Source organism: Schistocerca americana, chromosome 1 (genome assembly GCF_021461395.2).
Source record: "Schistocerca americana isolate TAMUIC-IGC-003095 chromosome 1, iqSchAmer2.1, whole genome shotgun sequence".
Taxonomy (NCBI): domain Eukaryota; kingdom Metazoa; phylum Arthropoda; class Insecta; order Orthoptera; family Acrididae; genus Schistocerca; species Schistocerca americana.
Window position 1 is genome coordinate 512,356,409 of NC_060119.1, and position 21,179 is coordinate 512,377,587.

At 36.2% G+C, this 21,179-nt stretch overlaps 1 protein-coding gene across 2 annotated transcripts in view; it reads right to left on the bottom strand.

Annotated features, from left to right (window-relative positions):
• The window catches only part of LOC124604909 (AP-1 complex subunit sigma-2), a 64,194-nt gene that overhangs the window by 12,458 nt on the left and 30,557 nt on the right, over positions 1–21,179 (bottom strand). Inside the window, exon 5 of one of the 2 annotated variants that reach the window (XM_047136519.1) lies at positions 8,051–9,611. The exons of the other annotated variant lie outside the window; for it this stretch is intronic. Coding sequence (XP_046992475.1) covers positions 9,567–9,611 — 45 coding nt within the window. The 3' untranslated portion in view covers positions 8,051–9,566. Of the gene's footprint in view, positions 1–8,050; positions 9,612–21,179 lie in introns of those variants that run through there. 2 annotated transcript variants of the gene reach the window in all.

The window sequence follows — 21,179 nt, forward strand, 5'->3', positions numbered from 1 at the left end:
TCAAACTATCTTCAGTGAAATTAAAAGCAAGAGTGTTAGCACTAAGAGTGCAATGAGAATTCCACTGTTAAATGCAAAGGAGGGAGTGGAAAACTGAAAAGAATACACTGAAGGCCTCCGAGAGGCAGAGCACTTGTCTGATGACAAGATAGAAGAAGGAACAGGACAGAAACCAACAGGGAAGATATAGGGAACCCCACATCAGAATCAGACTTTAAAACGGCTTTGGAGGACTTAAGATCATACAAGGCAAAAGGGCTAGATCAGAATTTTTACAATCATTGGGGTAAGCGGCAACAGAATGACTATTCTTTTTGGTGTGCAGAACGTATGAGACTAATGATATATGAGCAGACTTTTGGGAAAACATTATCCACACAATTCTGAAGATTGTGAAAGCCAACAAGTCCGAGAATTACTGCACAATCAGCTTAACAATTCATGCATCCAAGTTGCTGATAAGAACAATATACAGAAGAATGGAAAAGGAAATTGAGGATCTGTTAGATGACAATTAGTTTGGCTTTAGGAAAGGTAAAGGCACCAGAGAGGCATTTCTGATGTCGGAGTTGATAATGGAAGCAAGACTGAAGAAAAATAAAGATACTTTCATATGATTTGTCAACCTGGAAGAAGTGTATGACAATTAGGGGTAATCCATAGGGAAAGGTGAGTGACGTACAATATGTACAGGAACCAAGAAGGAAAATATGAGTGGAAGACCATGAACACAGTGCTCGGATTGAGAAGTATGTAATAGACAGGGGTGTAGTCCTTCACCCCTGCTGTTCAATCTGTATATTGAGGAAGCAATGACAGAAATAACAGAAAGGTTCAAGAGTGGACTTTAAATTCAGGGTGAAAGGTTATCAATGGTAAGATTCACTATCCTCAGTGAAAGTGAAGAAGAATTACAGGATCTGTTGAACTGAATGAACAATGAGTTCACAATATGGACTGAAAGTAAATCGAAGAAAGACCAAAGTAATGGAAAGTAGCAGAAATGAGAACAGCAAGAAACTTCAATCAGTATTGGTGATCATGAGGTACACAAAATTAAGGAATTATGCTATCTAGGCAGCAAAGTAATCCATGACGGACAGAGTAATGAGGACATAAAAAGCAGACTAGTGCCAGTAAAAAGGGGATTCCTGGTCAAGATAAGTTTACTGGCATGAAACATAAGCCATAATTTGAGGAAGAAATGTCTGAGAATGTCGATTTGGAGGATAGCATTGTATGGTAATGAAACATGGACCAAGGGAAAACGAGAACAGAAGAGAATCGACACATTTGTGATATGATGCTACAGAAGAATGTTCAAAATTTGGTGGACTGATAAGGTAAGGAATGAGGAGGATCTCCGCAGAATTGCCATGTAAAGAAATACATGGGGAACACTGACAGGAAGAAGAGACAGGATGATAATCCATCTGTTGAAACACTGAGGAATAAATTCCATGGTATTAGGGGGTAAAAACTGTCGAGGAAGACATCAAACAAATAACTGAGGGCTGAGGTTGCATGGGCTACCCTGAGATGAAAAGATTGGCACAGGAGAGGTATTCGTGGTGTGGCGCATCAACCCAGTCAGAAGATTGGTGATTCAAAAACAATAAATAAATAAATAAATAATATGCATTCAACTGAAATGATTTGAAGAAATTGTAAAAATCCTAAGCCAGAATACAGTGGCACAGATATGAATCCTGCTCCTTGAATAGAAGTGCAGTATCTCGACTAATGTGATGCTTAACTCTATTCCTAGCAAGACACATCATGTTTTTATACAATGAAGATTACATTCTGACTCAACATTCTGGCTTTTGCTGCTTCCCACTTTCCAACAAATACTGGAGATCTCTTTCTAAAATGAGGTGATAAACATGTATATATGCCAAAATACAAAATAAGGACATCCCAAGGCAATCTCAGGGCAATTTAAGCAATGTAACTGCTGGGTTGGAAAAAGAATACTCATGTTGCAAGTATGAACAAAGTAGTTTGGTGTGTCACCTTCAGACCTTGTACCGACAGTCAGTCTTACAATCAAGTACAGGATAGGCAACACATCTTATATCAGCGTATTTGATCCTGGTTAGATTATATGTGCCTGAAGGGACATTCCATTTCCGAGTTCTTGCAACCACTGAAATTTTCATATGCTACTGTGTCACTGGTGTACCGCAAATAAATCAATTTCACAAAAAAATGCAGTTTGCTGATTCAGCTGCCATTGGAAATACATTGATGGGTCACCAATTATTACTGTGGATTAAAATACCAGACCGACTGACCACATTGCAGCAAATTACTTGTCCATTTAATGCCAGAGTACGGCACCAGCACTACCACCACCAGCACCACCACTACCACCACCAACTCCAACAACAAATGAACAGCCAGACCATCCAGATGCTATGAGGTACAAGAGCCACCACCCATAAGTGAATTTCTGTTCATAACACATTATGGACCATAGGTTAGGGGAGAGGTGAGAATACTTCACAAGGTGTTTAACAATGAAATTCACCGAACAGCTGTGCAATTGAGATTTTATTTTATTTTCCCTACCAGTTTCAGCAATTCATTATGCCATCTTCAGGCACCTCTTAAAAATAATCAATATTGGCATACTAGGACCATACGTTCCGGGATGTCATGACTTCTCAATCTCTGGTAACCCCTAATGGATCAACAGAGACTTCACAAGGTGATCAAAGCATGAAGGAAGAAAAATGATTAAGATTTAATATCTTGTCAATGACGATGTGATCACAGACAATCAAAGCATGTAAAAATGTGCCTTGGACTAAGCAGCAGCACTACACATTGGTACACACCAATGGTCCTGTCAGTCTGCCACTGTCATTCACTCACTAATGAATAATACACAAGTAACCACTTTTTCACCCACAAATGACTTGTACTTTCATCACAACAGTGTCCCACCTTGTTGTTTTGGAATTGTGTCAGAATGGTTTGAGAAATGGTCCATGTACATCAGAGTACTTGTGTGGTCTCCGGATCACCTGATATCATTTATGTTGAACATATTTGGGACAAAACCTAACAAGTATGTACATCTGGGACTCATGCCAATCCTCTGAGGCATGGGTGGCCAGGATGGCTTCAAATGCTTTTGGTGTCTCATGCAATATGTCAATTTATAATTTTATACGTGTGGAGATCTCAAATGTACAGCTTCCAACATTTTTCTTCCCCAAGCAATTTGCTTCAGAAAGCTGCTGCCAAGAACGCCAGAATATCAAAATTTCACCCATCATAACAGCAAATGAAACAGACGAGTAATTGATTGTTGCTTCAGGTTAACACTTTGAGGGAAGTCATTTTCCAGGACAAGACTGTTTTTTAATCAAAAGAAATACTTTATTTACTTTAATTAATTATCAGTTAATTTAATCCACTTGACGATTATAAGCAGTAGTTATGCAGAGATTAAGAGGACTGCATAAGATATGCAAGCAGGAAAGCTGTATGAAACCATTCAAACTGACGACACCATCAACAACAACAATGGGCTTTCTCAACAAATGCTAAAAAACATTTATAAAATGCTTACAGTATTTGATGATCCACACAGCATTGTGGACAGAACACCGATGGCACCCATAATAAGATTGTAGCACAACCTTAGTATGTAAGAGCACAACTACCACAAATGTGAAGGAAAAAATGCAAGCCTTATGCCAGTTGCATGGACCAATAGCATACATAATTCTTTAAAACAGGTCAGCATAACACATGAACTAATACACCACTTGGAGTTGTCAGCCTAATAACCTAACTGGTTTACACTTGAGCAGCTACTCCACCTTCCTCTCCTCCTTTTTGTTTTGTGAATTTAATGTCCCACATGGAATGGAGTCATTAAAAAAAGAGATGCATTCATTTTAAAGAAATGTTTTAATTTCTTCCTATCTTTTTGTTCAAATTAGTATAGATCACAGAACTGCTTCCACTGCATCTATGTTACACTAATGGACAATGACAGCTACATACTGCACTAACCTTTTTCAAACTACAGAGGTAACCTTCATATTTATAACACCATTTGGGCCCTGCCATCCTTATGAACACATTTCTCATTGAAACATCTCCATGAAATATGTTTGTCTATCTAATTTTACATCATGCGATGCACTTAAATTCACTACCAGCAATTTATTACACCTGCTTGCAATTTCAAATTTTTAGTAGAAACTGGTGCAACAGTCAAACTAACAATTTCACAGGTGTAATAGCACTTAATTGAGATAATGAGTATTAAAACAGCACTAATAATTTGTCATATCTACACTCCTAAAGTAGCTTGTTACAGCTTTCACATATACAGTGACTGTTTTCTTTCACACAAGTTCTTGGGATCACGATTTGTGATGCTGCTTACTGACACAGAAATCCTGTTTTCACTTTCTACTGAACACTTCAGATATTTTTTGTAGTAGGAAAGTCTTAAATAGTTTAGTCTCCATCTTGTGAGCCCAAGGGAGAAGCTGCTTCAAGTAAATAAGCAGCTATATTTACATGCAAAACACTGCATCAGTGCCTTTTTATAATAGGCTTACACAATGCTGCAAATGATGATAATTATTATTATTATTATTATTGTTTTTCTTAATGCAAATCTTTGTACCTCCCACAAATTCTGTAATAGTTCTTAAATGTTACATATTTATATTTCGATGGTTACTACAGTTTTAAGACGGAATTCAGATACAGCATACAATAGTAAAAAAATATCATCGTGCAGCATCAAGTTGCTTAGATTTAAAGATAGAGCGCAAGAGAAAGATGTCCCTGAAGACCAATATGAAACTGGTATCAATAATCATGACAGTGCCATTTTCACCAATATCAAAATATATGTTCAAATCACACAGTAAACTTTTGAAAATCCTTTGCGTTAATTATTATTTTTTATTTGGGAAGAAACATTCTAAAAAATGTTCTTTTCGTAAAAACATCACAGCCACATTAATTAATTGTATTCTAACTGAATCTTTAACAACGCAATCCTTTACTATGAACTCAACTAAAATGATCGACAGATGAAAGTATGCCTGTAAGTTAGCTTTCAGAAAACGATAAAGCATTACAAAATCAGTTTAATTTAAATTATACTCCAACTCTGTATCATAAATTGGTGGCTGAATAATGGTGAGTTCCAATAAGTTAATACCAACAGCAATGTAAGAAGGTTTCCTCCTTGACCTCTTAATTGTTTTACCAAGCAATTTAAAAAAGGAAAAGAGAACATTATGGTAAGAAGTAAAAGTCATCCACAATAAGTACAAGTCTGCTCAGAAATTCCTTAATTTTAGAACTCTTATGTAACCAAAATACATCATATTATGTAGGTCACTGTGTGAAATCAGAAAAATACTTACCACCCTAATAAAAATTTGGACATGCAGTGGTGGGAGTGATGATTATGTTGAGGCTGATTATTCATAAGAATCACACAAAAGTGTCTCAAAAACTGATTTACAGTTTCACAGTTAAAGTTGAAGACAATAATGTAGTAATTATGATCTAAATACTTCCAATAGGCTGTATCATATCACAAATACTACTGTAATGTTTGATACTTGACACCATGTCTTAGGAAACATGTATCTTTTGTTGCAAGAAATAAACAAAGAACTTCTGGGTCACAACTTTTTATTTACTGATAACTGGTTTCTATTTTTGGTGCACATCATATTCAGGTCTGGCACTGCAAAGTGCAGTTTGTCAACAATGTGTGAAACAAACACCATCTGGATCACAACTTTTTATTTACCAACAGCCGGTTTCAATCGTCAATGAAGATCATCTTCAGGTCTGGCGCAGTAAAGTGCTATTTATCAACACTAACATACTGCACTTAGCGCCACCATACTTGAAGATGGTCTGCAGCACAGATTGAAATGGGTTGTCTATAAATAAAAATTTGTGATCCAGATGATGTTTGTTTATTTACTGTAATGTTTCATTAACAACTTTCAGCATTTGGCACTACAGTTCATACCTATTTACAAAAGGAAGAAAGGGGTAAATGAATTTACGAGAAAATTTTCTAATCCGCAGAGGCTCAACCCAAAATCGCATTTGTCTTCCCAAGAACTGCTCCCTATTTCCAATGTGGCCAGTTTGAAAACCTGCATTGTATACCAGATACATCCTTGGTCTTTGAGTAAATATATCAACAGATATATTCTATTCCAAATAAGAAGTATGGAAAAATTATTAAGTTTCAGATAATATTTCTGTTTATTAGAAATGTTATGAAAACATATGCAGTTGTAAATATATGCAACAAAATGAAAACTTTAACATAACAATGGCATAAATACATTCCAGTTACAAGAAAATGTTTACAAAAATAAATGCTTTTGACATATCATCATACAATAAATATTAAAGGCTAAACCATAAAAAGATAATTATTTCTTCAACCAGATTCTAGCAAACAAATATAAATTTTATCCATTCATTTACAATACAAAAACACTGTCATGGATTTAATAGAAGAAGGCTGGCTTCATGCAATATCCTGAGAAAGTCTCACTTCAAAGAAAAATACTGTTTCACTTAGCAATGAATAATAGGAAGTATATAATATTTCAAATGCACAACGATGCTCATAATTTCAATTTTGGGAAAACTGTTTCAAACAGCCAAACATTGTCATGGATTTAATAGCAGTAGGTTGGTTTAATGAAGAACTTTGAGAAAGTCTCACATGAAAAGAAAAATATTGTTCACTTACTTACAAATCCTTCAACTGCACAACAATGCTTTCAATGTGAATGTTGGGAGAACTGTGAAAACTGTTTCATACAGGAAGCTCATCTCTCTCTTCCCCCCCCCCCCCCTCTCTCTCTCTCTCTCTCTCTCTCTCTCTCTCTCTCTCTCTCTCTCTCTCTCTCTCTTTCTGTGTGTGTGTGAGGAGGGGATTGTTTGACACAAATCTGTATCACAAATATAGATGTCTTAAAACAGCTCACTTAAACTTAACAAAAGAAGATTGTTAAAGTGGCAGTGATATTACAGAAAAAGTGGTAACCAACCATCCTTTGCCTAATTAGTGCTTCTCTGCCCACTTGTCATTTAAGACTGTATAATGATAAAAGGAGTGACAGTCTCATTACACTTCATTAAAATGGTGAATACTTGCAGAAAAGGAAGTACCAGTGGCTATTTAATGAAATGTAGTTCTGAATAGATTCCTTATATTTCTCATCGATCTGCAGAACATTTGAAACTGCTTAAGCACCATTTTGTCCACTTAAATAATTATGAAACAAGCCTCCAGTACCTTTCAGAAGAAACACAATACATACTTCTATATAAACGTTTCTAAATTATCTTCATGATTTAATTTTTCATATAGCAAATTTTACAGCTGGAAGATCATTCAATCCACAAACAGGAATAAGTGGAGGAAGTTGTTACAGTACGGAAATTTTTGTCAATGGCACAGCAACCACTAATCAAAGCGAACAGCAACAACACCAAAACAAGACCATAACCTTAACCTAAGTCCAAATGAAAGTTTTAAAAAGACATTTCAATGAATAAGACATGATGTTCACCTTTATTAAAAATCATTACCCATCTGATTGATACCAGGAAATGCGTGCTCAATTCTGATCTCTCAAAATCAAAAATTTCCCTTGGTAGATGGAAACAATAAGAACAATGACACAAAACCTGATAAAAATTATTCATAGAAACAGTAGAAAGAGATCAATGTAGGAAAACAGCAACATATTAGCAGATGGTGCTTGATCAGTGAGGAGCAATGTTTGGGGTATTTCTATTACTGGTGAATTCCACGAATATGATATTTAAAATTTTTTCATAATCTTTCAAGTATTTCTCTCTTCAGACTGACTAGTGAAACAATAACTTCATTTTCCTCAAGTCCCAGATGTTGAAGTAGATATGTATTTATATGAAATCAGGCTTCAACACTTGGGAGTTGTTTTTTAAACATTTCCCGGTTATGTCACCATATTACCAGATGAAATTCAATGACTGAGTCTCTGTACAACTTCATAGCGTTATCATGCTCTCATATTCTAAGAATTTTATCAATAGGTTATTTTCAAATGTCAATTACATGTTAGTTTTTCTCCATCATTGTCTACACAGCCTCAATCTGCCAGCAATGAAAGGCACTTTCCACTCAGGTATGAATGAAAATAAAGATTTAAGGTGATCAGAGTTTAACATCCAACTGATATCAACAAAGATCAAGCTGTAACACACACTAGACATTGTGTAGTAACAAATATGTTGAACTGATAGGGGTACAAAAACATTTTTTTTCTCACTCACTGCAATGGAGAGGAAATAAGTGTGTGGGAGGTACATAAGTGATCTATCACAGAGAATTAACTAATGTTATCTTCTATGGGTATTAGTGTCACATCAAATGTACTCTAAGTGCTTTCTTATCCCAACAATGACACTATGTCGTTTTTGTAATTTGTGTGTGTCTGAAAGGGATGCTCACTGCTCTATGTTTTCACTTTTTCTTTCCTGACTGCTGTTTTTATTCAGAGTGAATAGAGACTACTCCTTGGCTTTTACTCATACTTTTAAGCTTTCACTTATTTCTTCCTAGCCACATTTTGTTTCTGAAAAGATCTCAGGACAACAGATTTAGAAAATATTTTGTTCCTTGAAGTTTTGTTTTTATATTTGTAGAGAACTTTGCGATTATGAAGTAGGTTTGGAAACAACATGTGGAAACTGGAATACGTTTGTATCCTGCTGTGCCAATGACATACTTCAACTTTCACGAACACCAGGAATGAGGTCACTATGTACTATTCAATAATGTGTCACAATATGCTTCCAGCTTTCACATTACAAATTTGAATTATTTCACACAGAATGTTAATGCTAACAAAATTAATTTCATGGAAAAATATAATTTCAGTATTGCATTTCATTAACACACTAAGTATTATTGCTATGTACCAAGGAGGTTAAATCTGACAGTTTTGCTAATCTTGATTCTTGTGCTTATACTATGTCAGTCACAAATCTACTATTCCATTCAGTTTGTTGGAGGATAGACTTTTCTCAAAAATTTTGTACAATTATTCTTAATAACGTATTTTTAAATTACATAATTTAAGGAATAGCTGGAAGCTTTTTTTTCCGCTGATTACAATACAGCAATATAAATTCGTGCACATACTGAGTTCTGAACTCTGTAAAAATCTCTATAAAAATCTACTCTCTATAACCAGAATTATTGCATATTAGCCTGGAAACACAATATACGAGGTTTTTCTCTTATCCTCATATTAACTCTTGTTGTAACACACACAAGTATCAAATTTAAATCACAATTTGAAATGTGTATTTGCTTCACAGTAGTCAAACAATGAACAACTATCTTCACCAATAAATTTACTTCTTAGGTTCCAAAATATTTAAAAAATAACAGTTCTGGTGTGAACAACATGCAGCAGAAGACTAGAAGCCACCTCAGCTGTTGCTGTCCATGTGTCTGAAGGTTTGTACTTTGGGTGCACCAGCCACTACAGAAGCCCTATCTCCCTCAGAGCCCCTTCCACTGCTTCATCCTTCAGAATGACAGAAAATCAACTTTTGCAAAACCAAATTCCACATCCAGGCAAACTAAAGCTGAGAGCTACAGAACCAATAATCATGTTAAATAGAAGAGAATGCACAGTCAACAAAATGAAATATTTTACTAGCTATGAGAAATCTGAGGAATGTTGGCACAATCTGTGTGTGTGTGTGTGTGTGTGTGTGTGTGTGTGTGTGTGTGTGTGTATGGAGAGAGTTCTTGCAGCAGGAAATAAGTACCAACAAAAACAACAATGTTGTTTTAAATATCATAACACTGCCTAACAATAAAAATACGAGTAAATCATCACTGTATGAGAAGCTCTGTTAGTAAATAGTAAAGAATGACTACAGCTACTACAGTGAAACAATAAATTTATTCACGTATGTTATACTGATCTACATTAAGTTTTTAGTTTAACACAGATTCAAAGACAAAGCAAAGAAATAATATGCAAGATATCTATCAACAGGCTTTATTCTACTGACTAGCATAGTAACAAAGAAGAAAACTATCAACACAACTGAGAGGCTTGCACAATGATACTTCTGTGAACACTACGTTATATATCTAATTTATAGAATACTACTGTAGTAGGCCGAACACAAAAACTTTTAAAAATGAATGTTATATTACGTACAGCATGCAACAATTGTTAGTGTTGAGGCAGCAGATTAACTGCAAGACACCAGTTCTCTTTAAAGCTGTTGATGTTAAATCATAAATTTTAAATATTTGTCAGTTATGCACCTTATGGTACCACAAAAGTATGGAAGGGGGAGGGGAGATGGAGGATATTACAAACTAGAGATTTCTTCTTCTGGATTGTCCTGCAGGCAATGCCTGCAATGAAGTCTTCAATTAAAAAAAAAAAAAATGCTTGGGACTAGTATTGGATACCAGCAGCTTAGAGTTTACTGAAAGAAGCACACAGAATCATTTACAATGATTTATGTATGTATTACAAAGAAATGAGAATATATTGTCCCTAAATAACAACATAGTTTTTCATCACTGTATCAACAATCACACAAACTTAAAATAACTTTAGGAAGACAAGAAAGCCAAGTATAAAATTTATTTTAGATATGTCTGCCAGTCAGGTACCTGTAAGGAAAAAAGTTAGATGAAAGATCTATGCAGCTTCCATTTTTTTCTCTATATATATGGTACAAATGTGGACTTCACCAGTATGCAAACTCCCTATGGATCAAAAATCCATTCAACAAAGATGGAAGAGGCAGTTACAGTAATATGCAATTTGAGTACTGAAGATTATGTGCACGCATTTTTACTATGAGAAGTCTTAACATCAGGTGGCACTTTCACCAGCATTAATGGCACGTGGACTACTTTACATCAGTGAAAATGACCTAAAGAGAAAATGTGCTACAAAAATAAAAATAAAGAAATCGGATAACCAAGCAACAAAAATTTTTTTGCTAACGAGCCTGTTTATGACAAACAGATGTAATATCTGACAGTATTTTAATTTAGGAAATAAGATGATGTAAGATGCTTTCAGAAAGCTGAAAAGAGGAAATAGGAATTAAAGGAAGACCAGAAAATGTACAATCCATTCTGAATTACACTAAAAAGTATGTAACAACTATGTTAATCAGTTTCCCTTATCTCAGTGCATTCAGAAAAAGGGTACAACAGAGAAGACTAAAAAAATCAAATTATCCCACATCAGAGTTATTTAAAACATGATCATTTCATGAAACGCAGTCAATTTAAGATGTATCTAATTAATTATATTTTACAGATTCTTTGAAGTGCATATAGAGTACGCTGAAGAGATGGCTCTTAGTATTCTCTTATTCTCCTGTGAAACTACATAAACTTATGGCTGAGGATAGAATAGAAGGAAAGAATGCACACAGGGAGGAGAAGGTGGAGGAGTGCAAGAGAATGGAAGTGAGAAGAAGAAGTGGGAAGTGGGCTGAGGTTGTCAGAAAATCATTTCACAGTTTATTCTAAATAAAATATCTGTTATTCATGTCGGAAACAACTGTTTCGAATAAGGAGTGTCAGCCCACTATGGTACACAGGTGTAATTGCAATTTCCCACTGTACAGGATCAAAATCATATGAGTGCAAATCATCAGCCAGAAGAATATAAATACCGTATGCCACTATTAAGTTTACACCTTAGTATTACTAACAACATTTGTCTGTGTGCTCTCTCAACTACAATAAAATCAGTAGAGAACTTATAGAAGAAAAAACAATATGTTTTCATATTTTACCATGCTCATAAATTAGTACAATTACAAAAGTTTGTTAATGTAACATCATTAACCCTTCACCTTATAGTGTGGCAGACATTCTAAAAAGATAACAATATATATAATGCATATCTCTAGTTCATTTACTATATAATGGGAGACATATAATACACTACTGTGAAGTGTTCTCCATCAACAATGTATCACGTGTATGCTAAGGATAACGACAAACACTTTAAACTAAGCACTGTGACTTTCCACGTTTCACTGGTGGTTGTGGACATTTGTGTTCCGTATCCACTGTGGCTAGTAACAGCTCCTTATACAAACTGTTATCAAGTGTGTATGAATGTAGTGTCAGTAATCTTACAAGTTATTGATTTAGCATACTTCAAAAATATAAATACCTCATTGTAATGTCTTGCATTGCACAGCACAGAGCAGTAAATCATTAGGTTGACATACAAGTCAGTAGATTTTTTTTTTTTTTTTTTTAACTGAGAAACCATTTTTATGAAAGTCATGCCACATATAACTAGTATTTTGTATAGCCAGTAATGTAAAGCTTTCAGATACTTAAGTAACTTCTGTGTAGGTTTAGGTTATACAAGAAGTAATCAGCCGAGTGTTTTATAGATAAAATTTCTTTCACAGAATGTAAAACATTCCACAGTATTAAAAATGCAAAACCTGGAAAATTATGTTTATATGAATGATTTTCAGATCTACTGCAGGGAAATAGACTTGAGTCATACATATAGCAACATGCATACCAAACTTGACAGAATTATACCTATCTTCTATGATCTACTAATATTAATAAATCAGTACAAATCAGTACAACATACAACATATGCATAATCCTGCCAGGTTTTATATTTATAATACCATAGCATGGTTAACATTCTACAGAAAAAAAATTATATGTATGAAACTCAAACGAGAATGGTCCAATCTGACATGTCAAAACCCACCATGAGATTCTTTTATGCAGAAAGAATACAACAAAATAAATGCAGTGCCAAAATCACAGCTGCTAAGACACACCACAAGTATTTCTTAAAAACTGTTGAATTTATTTGTTTTTGTCGCATAAAGAACCACTTATGACAGCAGTTTATACAGCCCTCCTTCCGTAGCACGTAATTAGCCATGACGAGAGTGTAGCACCATTTAGTGTGAATATTCAGAGTGTCACTGTCAATTTGAAGCACCTAAACTATACAAAATAGTCATGAATCATTTTTTTTTTAATCAGAGGCAATTTCTATCAACAGCCAAACTGTTGCGGATGTAATTCTTACAAAGGTGACTAACAGAGGAAAATAAATCAAGGGAGTGTTTGAAGTTACATTACAGATAACTTCCATCAGTCGTCACTTAAATGTGTTGAAATGATATAATACTTACACATACATCATTTTATAAATATTACTATAGCATAGTTCTCATGATAATTTTTGAACAACATATTTTACTAACAATGAAACAGTTGCTTGTTTATTCCCCATAGTCGACACAAAGTGAAGAGTCATTTGAATGACGAAAACAAACATTTTCCTTCCACCAGGCACACCTGATGAAAAAAAATTAATGCTTTCAGGCACTCTACGGTAATTAATAGTTTTATTTAGACAGAACTGCAGATGAGTAAGGAACAGTTTTGGTCACTGCTCAGCTCACTTGAAGCAGTTCATAAAACATGCTGATGCAAACTAATAAAGAACATTTCTTTAAAGTCAGTGTGGCCATTAGACTGTTGTTTATTTACAGTGATAAATTTACACTTACACAATCATGATTTCGGTTTCAAAGTGCCATCATCAAGTGTTTCAAGTGTTATATAGTGCCTAAGATGACATACTCTCGTATTTAAAATACACTATTAGTCACATAGTGTATTTTAAATATGACAGTATGGCATCTTAGACACCGTATAATACTTAAAACACTTGATAATGGCACTTTGAAGCCGAAATCATGATTGTGTAAGTGTAAACGTAACACTGTAAATAAACAACAGTCTAATGGCGGTACTGACTTTAAAGAAATATATTATGACTGTGGCCCCGCATTATGAAAAAATTATTAATGAAGAACAAATGACTTAAATTTAAAAATTCCGTTCTCCTGATAAACCTCAAGCGACATGGAACTGTCGGAAATTATTTCCAACAATTTCCTTAAAAATACTTACCACAGTCAATAAATTCGTTATTGAGAGTCTCACTGGTTGTTCAGGGAGGAATCTGAATTATATCAACCCTCTTTTCATCATCCTCCTCAAAGACAGAGGGGTCGTTATGTCCGTATGAAGAGTCGAATACAAGCAATGAATCAATTTCTGCAAGTGTTTAAAAACAGTTTTCAATGAAATGTTAAAACTTATTCTTTCCTATCTTTTCACATTACAATAGGTCTGTTATAAGATTCTTGCCACTAAGCAGTCTCATTTTTAATTTTTGGTCCTACTGTGCCTTGAGGTCCCTGAGGACAGATTTAAAGCTCCAGAACAGTGATCCGCTCATACTCCTCACTGCTATCGTTGCAAAAGAATGTTTCATACCATTAACTGATTGCGCAGTAGACTCTGTCTTTTTTCATCTCGGAATGATAAAGTGCAGTTTTCTTGCAGTTCTTTCAGGAAATGCGACCAACCAACACCAGTGCAACAGATGTAGTGGAGGTAACAAGAAGCTTCACCTTCACATCAGGTACAAACTAATGGCATCTCTTCTATACCTTTACTAGAAGTAAACATTGTTATTTTTTGACTTCCTATACTGTAAGAAGTCTTGAAATCAGCAATGATCATCTCAACTGGGATTTGGAGGACCCAGACAAGAAATCTTCATTGGTAACGGTGCAATGCATCTCACAAGCAGCTCTACATGGTTTATATCTCAAGAATACTCCTGTTGTTGGTGTTATGTATTTAAGTTTGGGGTTTGTGTTGGTTAGTATAGGGGGGAGAGGTTGATGGGAGTTTGTGGTCAACCTGTACAGTAAATCTTTTGGATAGTTTTTCTATTTGTATAGTTCACAGTCAGATTTTATGAAGCAGGACCATTTTTGCACACTGCCTAACATTAAACACAATGAATATTAATTCAGCTTCAACTCCATTGCTAACACTTATCCTATCACAAAAAAAAAACTTTGTGTTCTGCCTTGTTCTGTCTTGTCATGTCAGAGAGGTCCACCATATGAGTGTCTAGGGAAGTGATTCCAGTGGTGGTTTCCCGTTGTCTTCCACTGATGATGATGAAATGATAATGAGGACAACACAACACCCAGTCCCTGAGTGGAGAAAATCTCCGACCCAGCCGGGAATCAAACCCGGGCCCCTTGGTGTGACAGACCGCCACGCTGACCACTCAGCTATCGGGGCGGACCTATCACAAATGCCACTGGTAATTCTTCCAGATATGAAATGAGTTGCAAAATTCATTGAATAGTAGAAAAACTGAAATTCGCTTTACAAATTAAGCTCACAGTAAATCGTGTTATCTGTTTGTCAATGTGTTGTCAACGAAGGATCTGCACCTGCCATGTTGCCCATGCACAGTCCGCTACAGCTCCAGTTGACTGCACAGTTCTCCAGTAGCCCAGCAAGCTAAGAATTTGGCAATTTTCAACATTTTTTTGAAAAATGCTTGGAGTTTGCCGTAGCAGCTAAAATTCTGACAGTCTTTCTTTCGGTGCATTCTTCTTGAATAAAGAAATTTCCAGGCAAGTTCTGACATGTCATCTTGGACCATTCCCTCTTCATCTAAGTAATTCTTATACAGCATGTTGATAATCTTAAAGGTAGATGAAATTGGTTATTAAAATAAAGAGTAAGTACAGCTGTGTACTCATATCAAATGTCATATAAGGAAATTTTCTGTCTTCCTATAAGACTTAACTAATAAACGTCATCTTTGCTGGCATAAAACAGGTCCTGCTACACTTAAAACTTTTTAGAAAATTTCCCCTGAAGAGATTTCAGGTAACTACTACACATTGGAGGGGTACAAAAACAGCATTAAAGGGTGTTTCATACTGCAAAAAGAGGGGAGGAGTGGAAGAAGGAGATGCCATTTTGAAAAAGAGCTAAGGGTCACACCTGAAACTGTTGGGCAGATAAGTAGTTTAAAACGTAATGACTGCCAAAACTGTAGATATCACACTGGTAATTATCAGCACTTAAGTGAGCAGAGTGTATGAAAATTCATTTACATTGTAGAGCCAAATTCAAGACAAATCTACAAACATTGTGTAAGGCTACTTTTGACCTCTGCAAGCAGCAGCCAAACGACAGACTTTTCTATTTGGTTAAGTGCTCATAAAGAAGGTTGGAGAATATGGGGCAAAAATGAGTCATCCAACAATATCTAAGACACAGAAACTATGTATACATTCATGAAACTATTTTGTAAATCATTCAGAATTCTTTTGAAACCAGTCACAAGCAGTTAAAATAAAACAGGAAATTGTGAGTGTAATGTAAACAATGTAATCATAAGAATAACCACTCGCTGTATGGTGAAGGCACCAAGAAGTGAACAGGAGCATGAACAAGAAATAGAACACAGTAGACTATCTATCACAATTCCAAATAATACACCTCACTACACATATTAGTGACTACCTTAAAAGAACACACTAGTTGCTTTGGAACGCTGCAGATGGTGCAGAACTGGTCCTCCACTAATGTCAAGTCATGAACTATCGTCTTTGCACATGCCCATGACCAGACCACAAATGAAGTTGCACAGTTTGTTGGTATAACAATGTGGACTGTCCAACGTGTCTGCAAGGAATAGTGTACCGCTCACAGTCATGTAACGTAACACAAGAATAGCGAACATTAAAAGATCCTAACTGATGAGAACTGGAGGAGAGTGTCATGTCTTATCAGTGACAATAGAGTGTAAATCCAAAAGGAACTGCTGCCGACAGTAAATGCACAACCATCTCCACCAGTTTCTGAGAAAACGCTGCAAGGGGAACTGCATGCAATAAGTATTTGATTGCAGGAACCTCACAAAAGGCCACTGATCACAGCAGCACTTTAAGTTGCAAGTCTTCCATGGCCGAAACAATACAGAAACTGGGCAATAGGTGACTAGAGGCACGCAGTGTGGTCTAATGAGTCATGATTTTTCTCATTTCAAATGGTGTGAGGTGACGAGCACGCTGAGGGCCAGTGACACTTTTAACATGCACTATGTTAAGGATTCAGGCCAAAGTTATTTCTGGAGATGCTTTGGGGTTTCACTCATTCAGACTGTGGTGAATATGAGCTAGGATGTGTATTTCAAGTGTTATACTTTTTTCTACGCCTTCCTAAGCATGTTGTTCACACTCACAGCTTCCAAGACAATAACAGCCATGTTCACAGTGCCACACACATACATTCCTGGTCTGACAAACACCGAGGCACTCCATCACACCTCAACTCAACTCCCTATTCAGCCACTCAATCTTAATCTCTCAGAACAACAGGTGAAACACAGCAATCAACACCCCCTCAATTTGGTACCTCTATGGGATCTGTCATCAAACAATCACTTGAGCTGGGTATGGCACAGCTGAAGAAACTTGTGGTTTCTCTTTCCCAATGAACTGAGGCCACTACCAAGGCTAGAGGCAGTGTGTTAAAGTATCAGAGTGATGTCTCCTGGGGGTGACTAAGTTCTTGTCCCATGTGATTGTACTACTGACCAGTCCACATATAATCTGGCAGACAGGTTGTAGCATGTGGATACAACATTTGTGTGTGCATGAGACATTTGTAATTCTGTAAGCTGGGGTTAAAGGACTGAGAGAAATTGCTAAATCAATGGATGAAAATCACATCTGTGCTTATAAATCAGAGACTGCGAACAGGAGATTGCCACAAATCTGGTACACGAAACTTGATAAGTCATCTGTTTGTTCAGAAGAGTCACATATATTCATGGAAAGTTAAGAGCAAGCATTACAATGATTTAAATAAGAAGGCAGCTACTTTTAATTCCTTAATAGACACAACCAGAGCTGTTGACCCTACAGCAAACACAGAAATAGTATTTCTAAAAAAAATTGTTGCAGACTAAACCAAAATTATTAGTCTGTCTGCCATGAGCTTTTAACTTGGAAACCTCTCTCATTATGTTGACTTGAATATGGGATTGTTAGCGTATTTTCATTCAATGCTGCTCCATGTCATCATCTCTTGTGTCAGTGCAAACAAAATAAAAGTATATATTACACAGAAGAATATTGTGTTAAACTGATAAAGAAACACCATGCAGCTGTATCTTAGGTCATAAAGAAACTCATACTTACATTATATAAGTGGTGTCTGTTCTTTTAGACATGTCCAAAAGAATAGACATCGCACACATAATTAAGGCAAGGCTGGGCAAATGATCTCATCAGTGCAAATGCACATTATGCTCAAATGCTAGGAATTGGTGAAATGCTGGAAGTAATGATGATAATGGGCAGGATCACTATGTCAGTAGTATATGGATAAGTTGAGAATTTGGGTCTGACGGGAGGTGTGCTAGGGCAGTCCATGCAACTGCAATAACCACTGCATCCGGATGACTTAGTGGTCAGAGCATCTGCCTAATAAGCAGGAGAGATGCGTTCAAATCCAGGTCCAGCACACACTTTTGACTTCCCTACTGATGTATACTGATGCCCATGAGCAGCTAAATGGCATTAATTCCTTTGTGTGTTCATTCATAATAGCTACAGGATCAAAATGATTTTTGATCTTTTGGATATGCCCGAAGGAACAGACACCGTACATATAATTACAGTGAGACTGGTCAATAATCCCTTCAATGCAGATGCACACCACACTCAAGCTCCTATAACTGGCGAAATGTCATAAGTAATGAGGACAATGGACAGGCACACTATGTCAGTCGTGTGTGGTGTAAGCTGAGAATTTGCGTCTGATGGGAGGCTTGCTAGAGTAATCCGTACAGTTTCAATGACCACTGTGGCTGGATGGGTTAGTGGTCAAAGTATCTGGCTAGTGAGCAGGATACTCCAGTTTTCAACATCACCACTGATGTATAACACCCACTAGCAGTTAAATGTCGTAAGTTCCTTTGTGTCTTTATATTATGGAGTCTGTGGTTCATAAAGAGAGTGAATTAAAGGTAAACGGTACATTTCATTCCCACAATATTAAAAGTTAAGCTTTTAAGACAGAGTGTTAATCCCTACATCTTGAGTGCAGAATGGGAGTTTTATATTCTGGCGCAAAAGCTGCTGGTGGACTTCAGGCAGGGGAGTGAAAATTTGCATACACTCAGTAACAAAATACAAGTTACCCCATTAGCCATTCCTATAATTTACTAGAATATATGAAGTTCAAAACAAGTCCAAAAACATATAAAATAGAATCTATAATATGTCACAGTTGATATAGTATGTAACTGAGATATTGTACTTGTCTTCATGAACTCTAGCTTCAGAACAGTTATATAGCTTCGCATGTATCAGGTATTGTTTCACTCAATGCTTGTTCGGACATTGCTGTTGAAAATTCCAAATATTTGCAACTTTTCCCTGTGATCAAGGATAATGATGTCACTATCAGCCATTCATGAGGTGAAATTACTCTCTCCACGCAATTAGGAGGGGGAGGGGGAGGGGGAGAGGGAGAGGGAGGGGGAGAGATGGAAAACTGGTGTAGGTCACTTGATTGTTTGACTCAGTGGCAAAGTGAACTTCAAATGATGGTACAAAAATATTCCTCACATAATTTCAGACCCACCACAGTGCCATAACAAAGTTGTACTGTGTCATGACAACTGTCATGAACTACTGATGATAAATATATATTTACTTGCTATCAGTTCTCCTCCAAACGTAAAAATATTTTTTGACACCCACCTACATAGGGAGAAATAACTTATTAAATAAGAGAAACCAGAACTCCCACAGAAAGATTTAAGCTTTCATACTTCCCATGCACTGTTACACAGTGGACAGTACAGAAATACATGAAAGTGGTTCGATGAACCCTCTGTCACGCACTTGGGTATGTATTGCAGAGTAGACATACATATGTAGATGTTACAATCATTTTCATGCACAATAAAATTATTTATAACACACTGTGCAACAACATTATTACTGTGGTATCAAGTAAAATAAAAACAATCCTGTGTCAGTGCCAGCAATAGTACCATGCACTGATATAGTTTATTAATCTTTGAACATTTTTAATGATCAGGCTCCATTCTTTTGTTTTTATTATATAATGCATTTTATTATTGACATCACTAAAAGAGGATGGTTTTAATTTCACTTACCCCAGTAAGACTTGCCACAAGGAGCATCATAAATAATAGTATGACACTTGAAAAATTATTTGGGTGCTTCTATTGTGTGTGGGCGCGCAAGCGCGCGCGCCTCCACTACATGGTGAGTAGCAACTGTCTTTTTCATAATTTCTCATTTCTCCCACACTTTTTCAATATTTTCAAATGCATCAAATCTGTGCTGGAATAAGTAGCCACAGGAAGTTATGCAATTTAGGAATCCATTGTTACACACGCACGTGTGTCCACACCCATGCAATTTAGGAATCCATTGTTACACGCGCATGCGCACCCCCCCCCCCCCTCCCTCTCCGCGCGCACACACACACACACACACACACACACACACACACACACACACACACACACACACACACATATATATATATATTTCAGTGTTCAGAGTTTCCTGGTAGCATCTTCCCTTGTATTAGTTCATTTCTACGTATTTTGTTATTGTTTGTCATGGTTCATCCTTCTGTATCAATTTCTTTCCCTCAAAAATCTTTAAACTATGACTAACATGTGGCCATCAATGTGTTGGTCACTTCAAAACATCAACAACTAACTCACTGTAAATTGTATCTTTCCCTTTTTTCATTCACTAGAAGCTGTTGGGTACTCCGCCACATATCGAGTAGAGTTTTCCCTTGTATATAGATGTATACATTAACTGAAAATACTGTTTACAACTTCTCTGATTCATAACAAAGTACTTATTCCATTAAATAGTACAACTTTGCTAGTGCGACTGATTTGTCTCTGACTTACAAGCAAGCAAAATCAGAAGCCCACTACTCACAAAAATTAATAAAAAGTGACACAGTACAAATTTCAAGTTTCCACAGCTCTGAAGCAGTGATTTACTTGATACATTGCAGTGTTGATGCAGCATTAGTACCAATCACATACATGTCAATAACGCTATTCGTAATATTCCACTACCAAATGAATGATGGTGTAACTGATTTGCAAGTACAAACTGTTCAAACATGCAATAATGGTTGTCTGGCA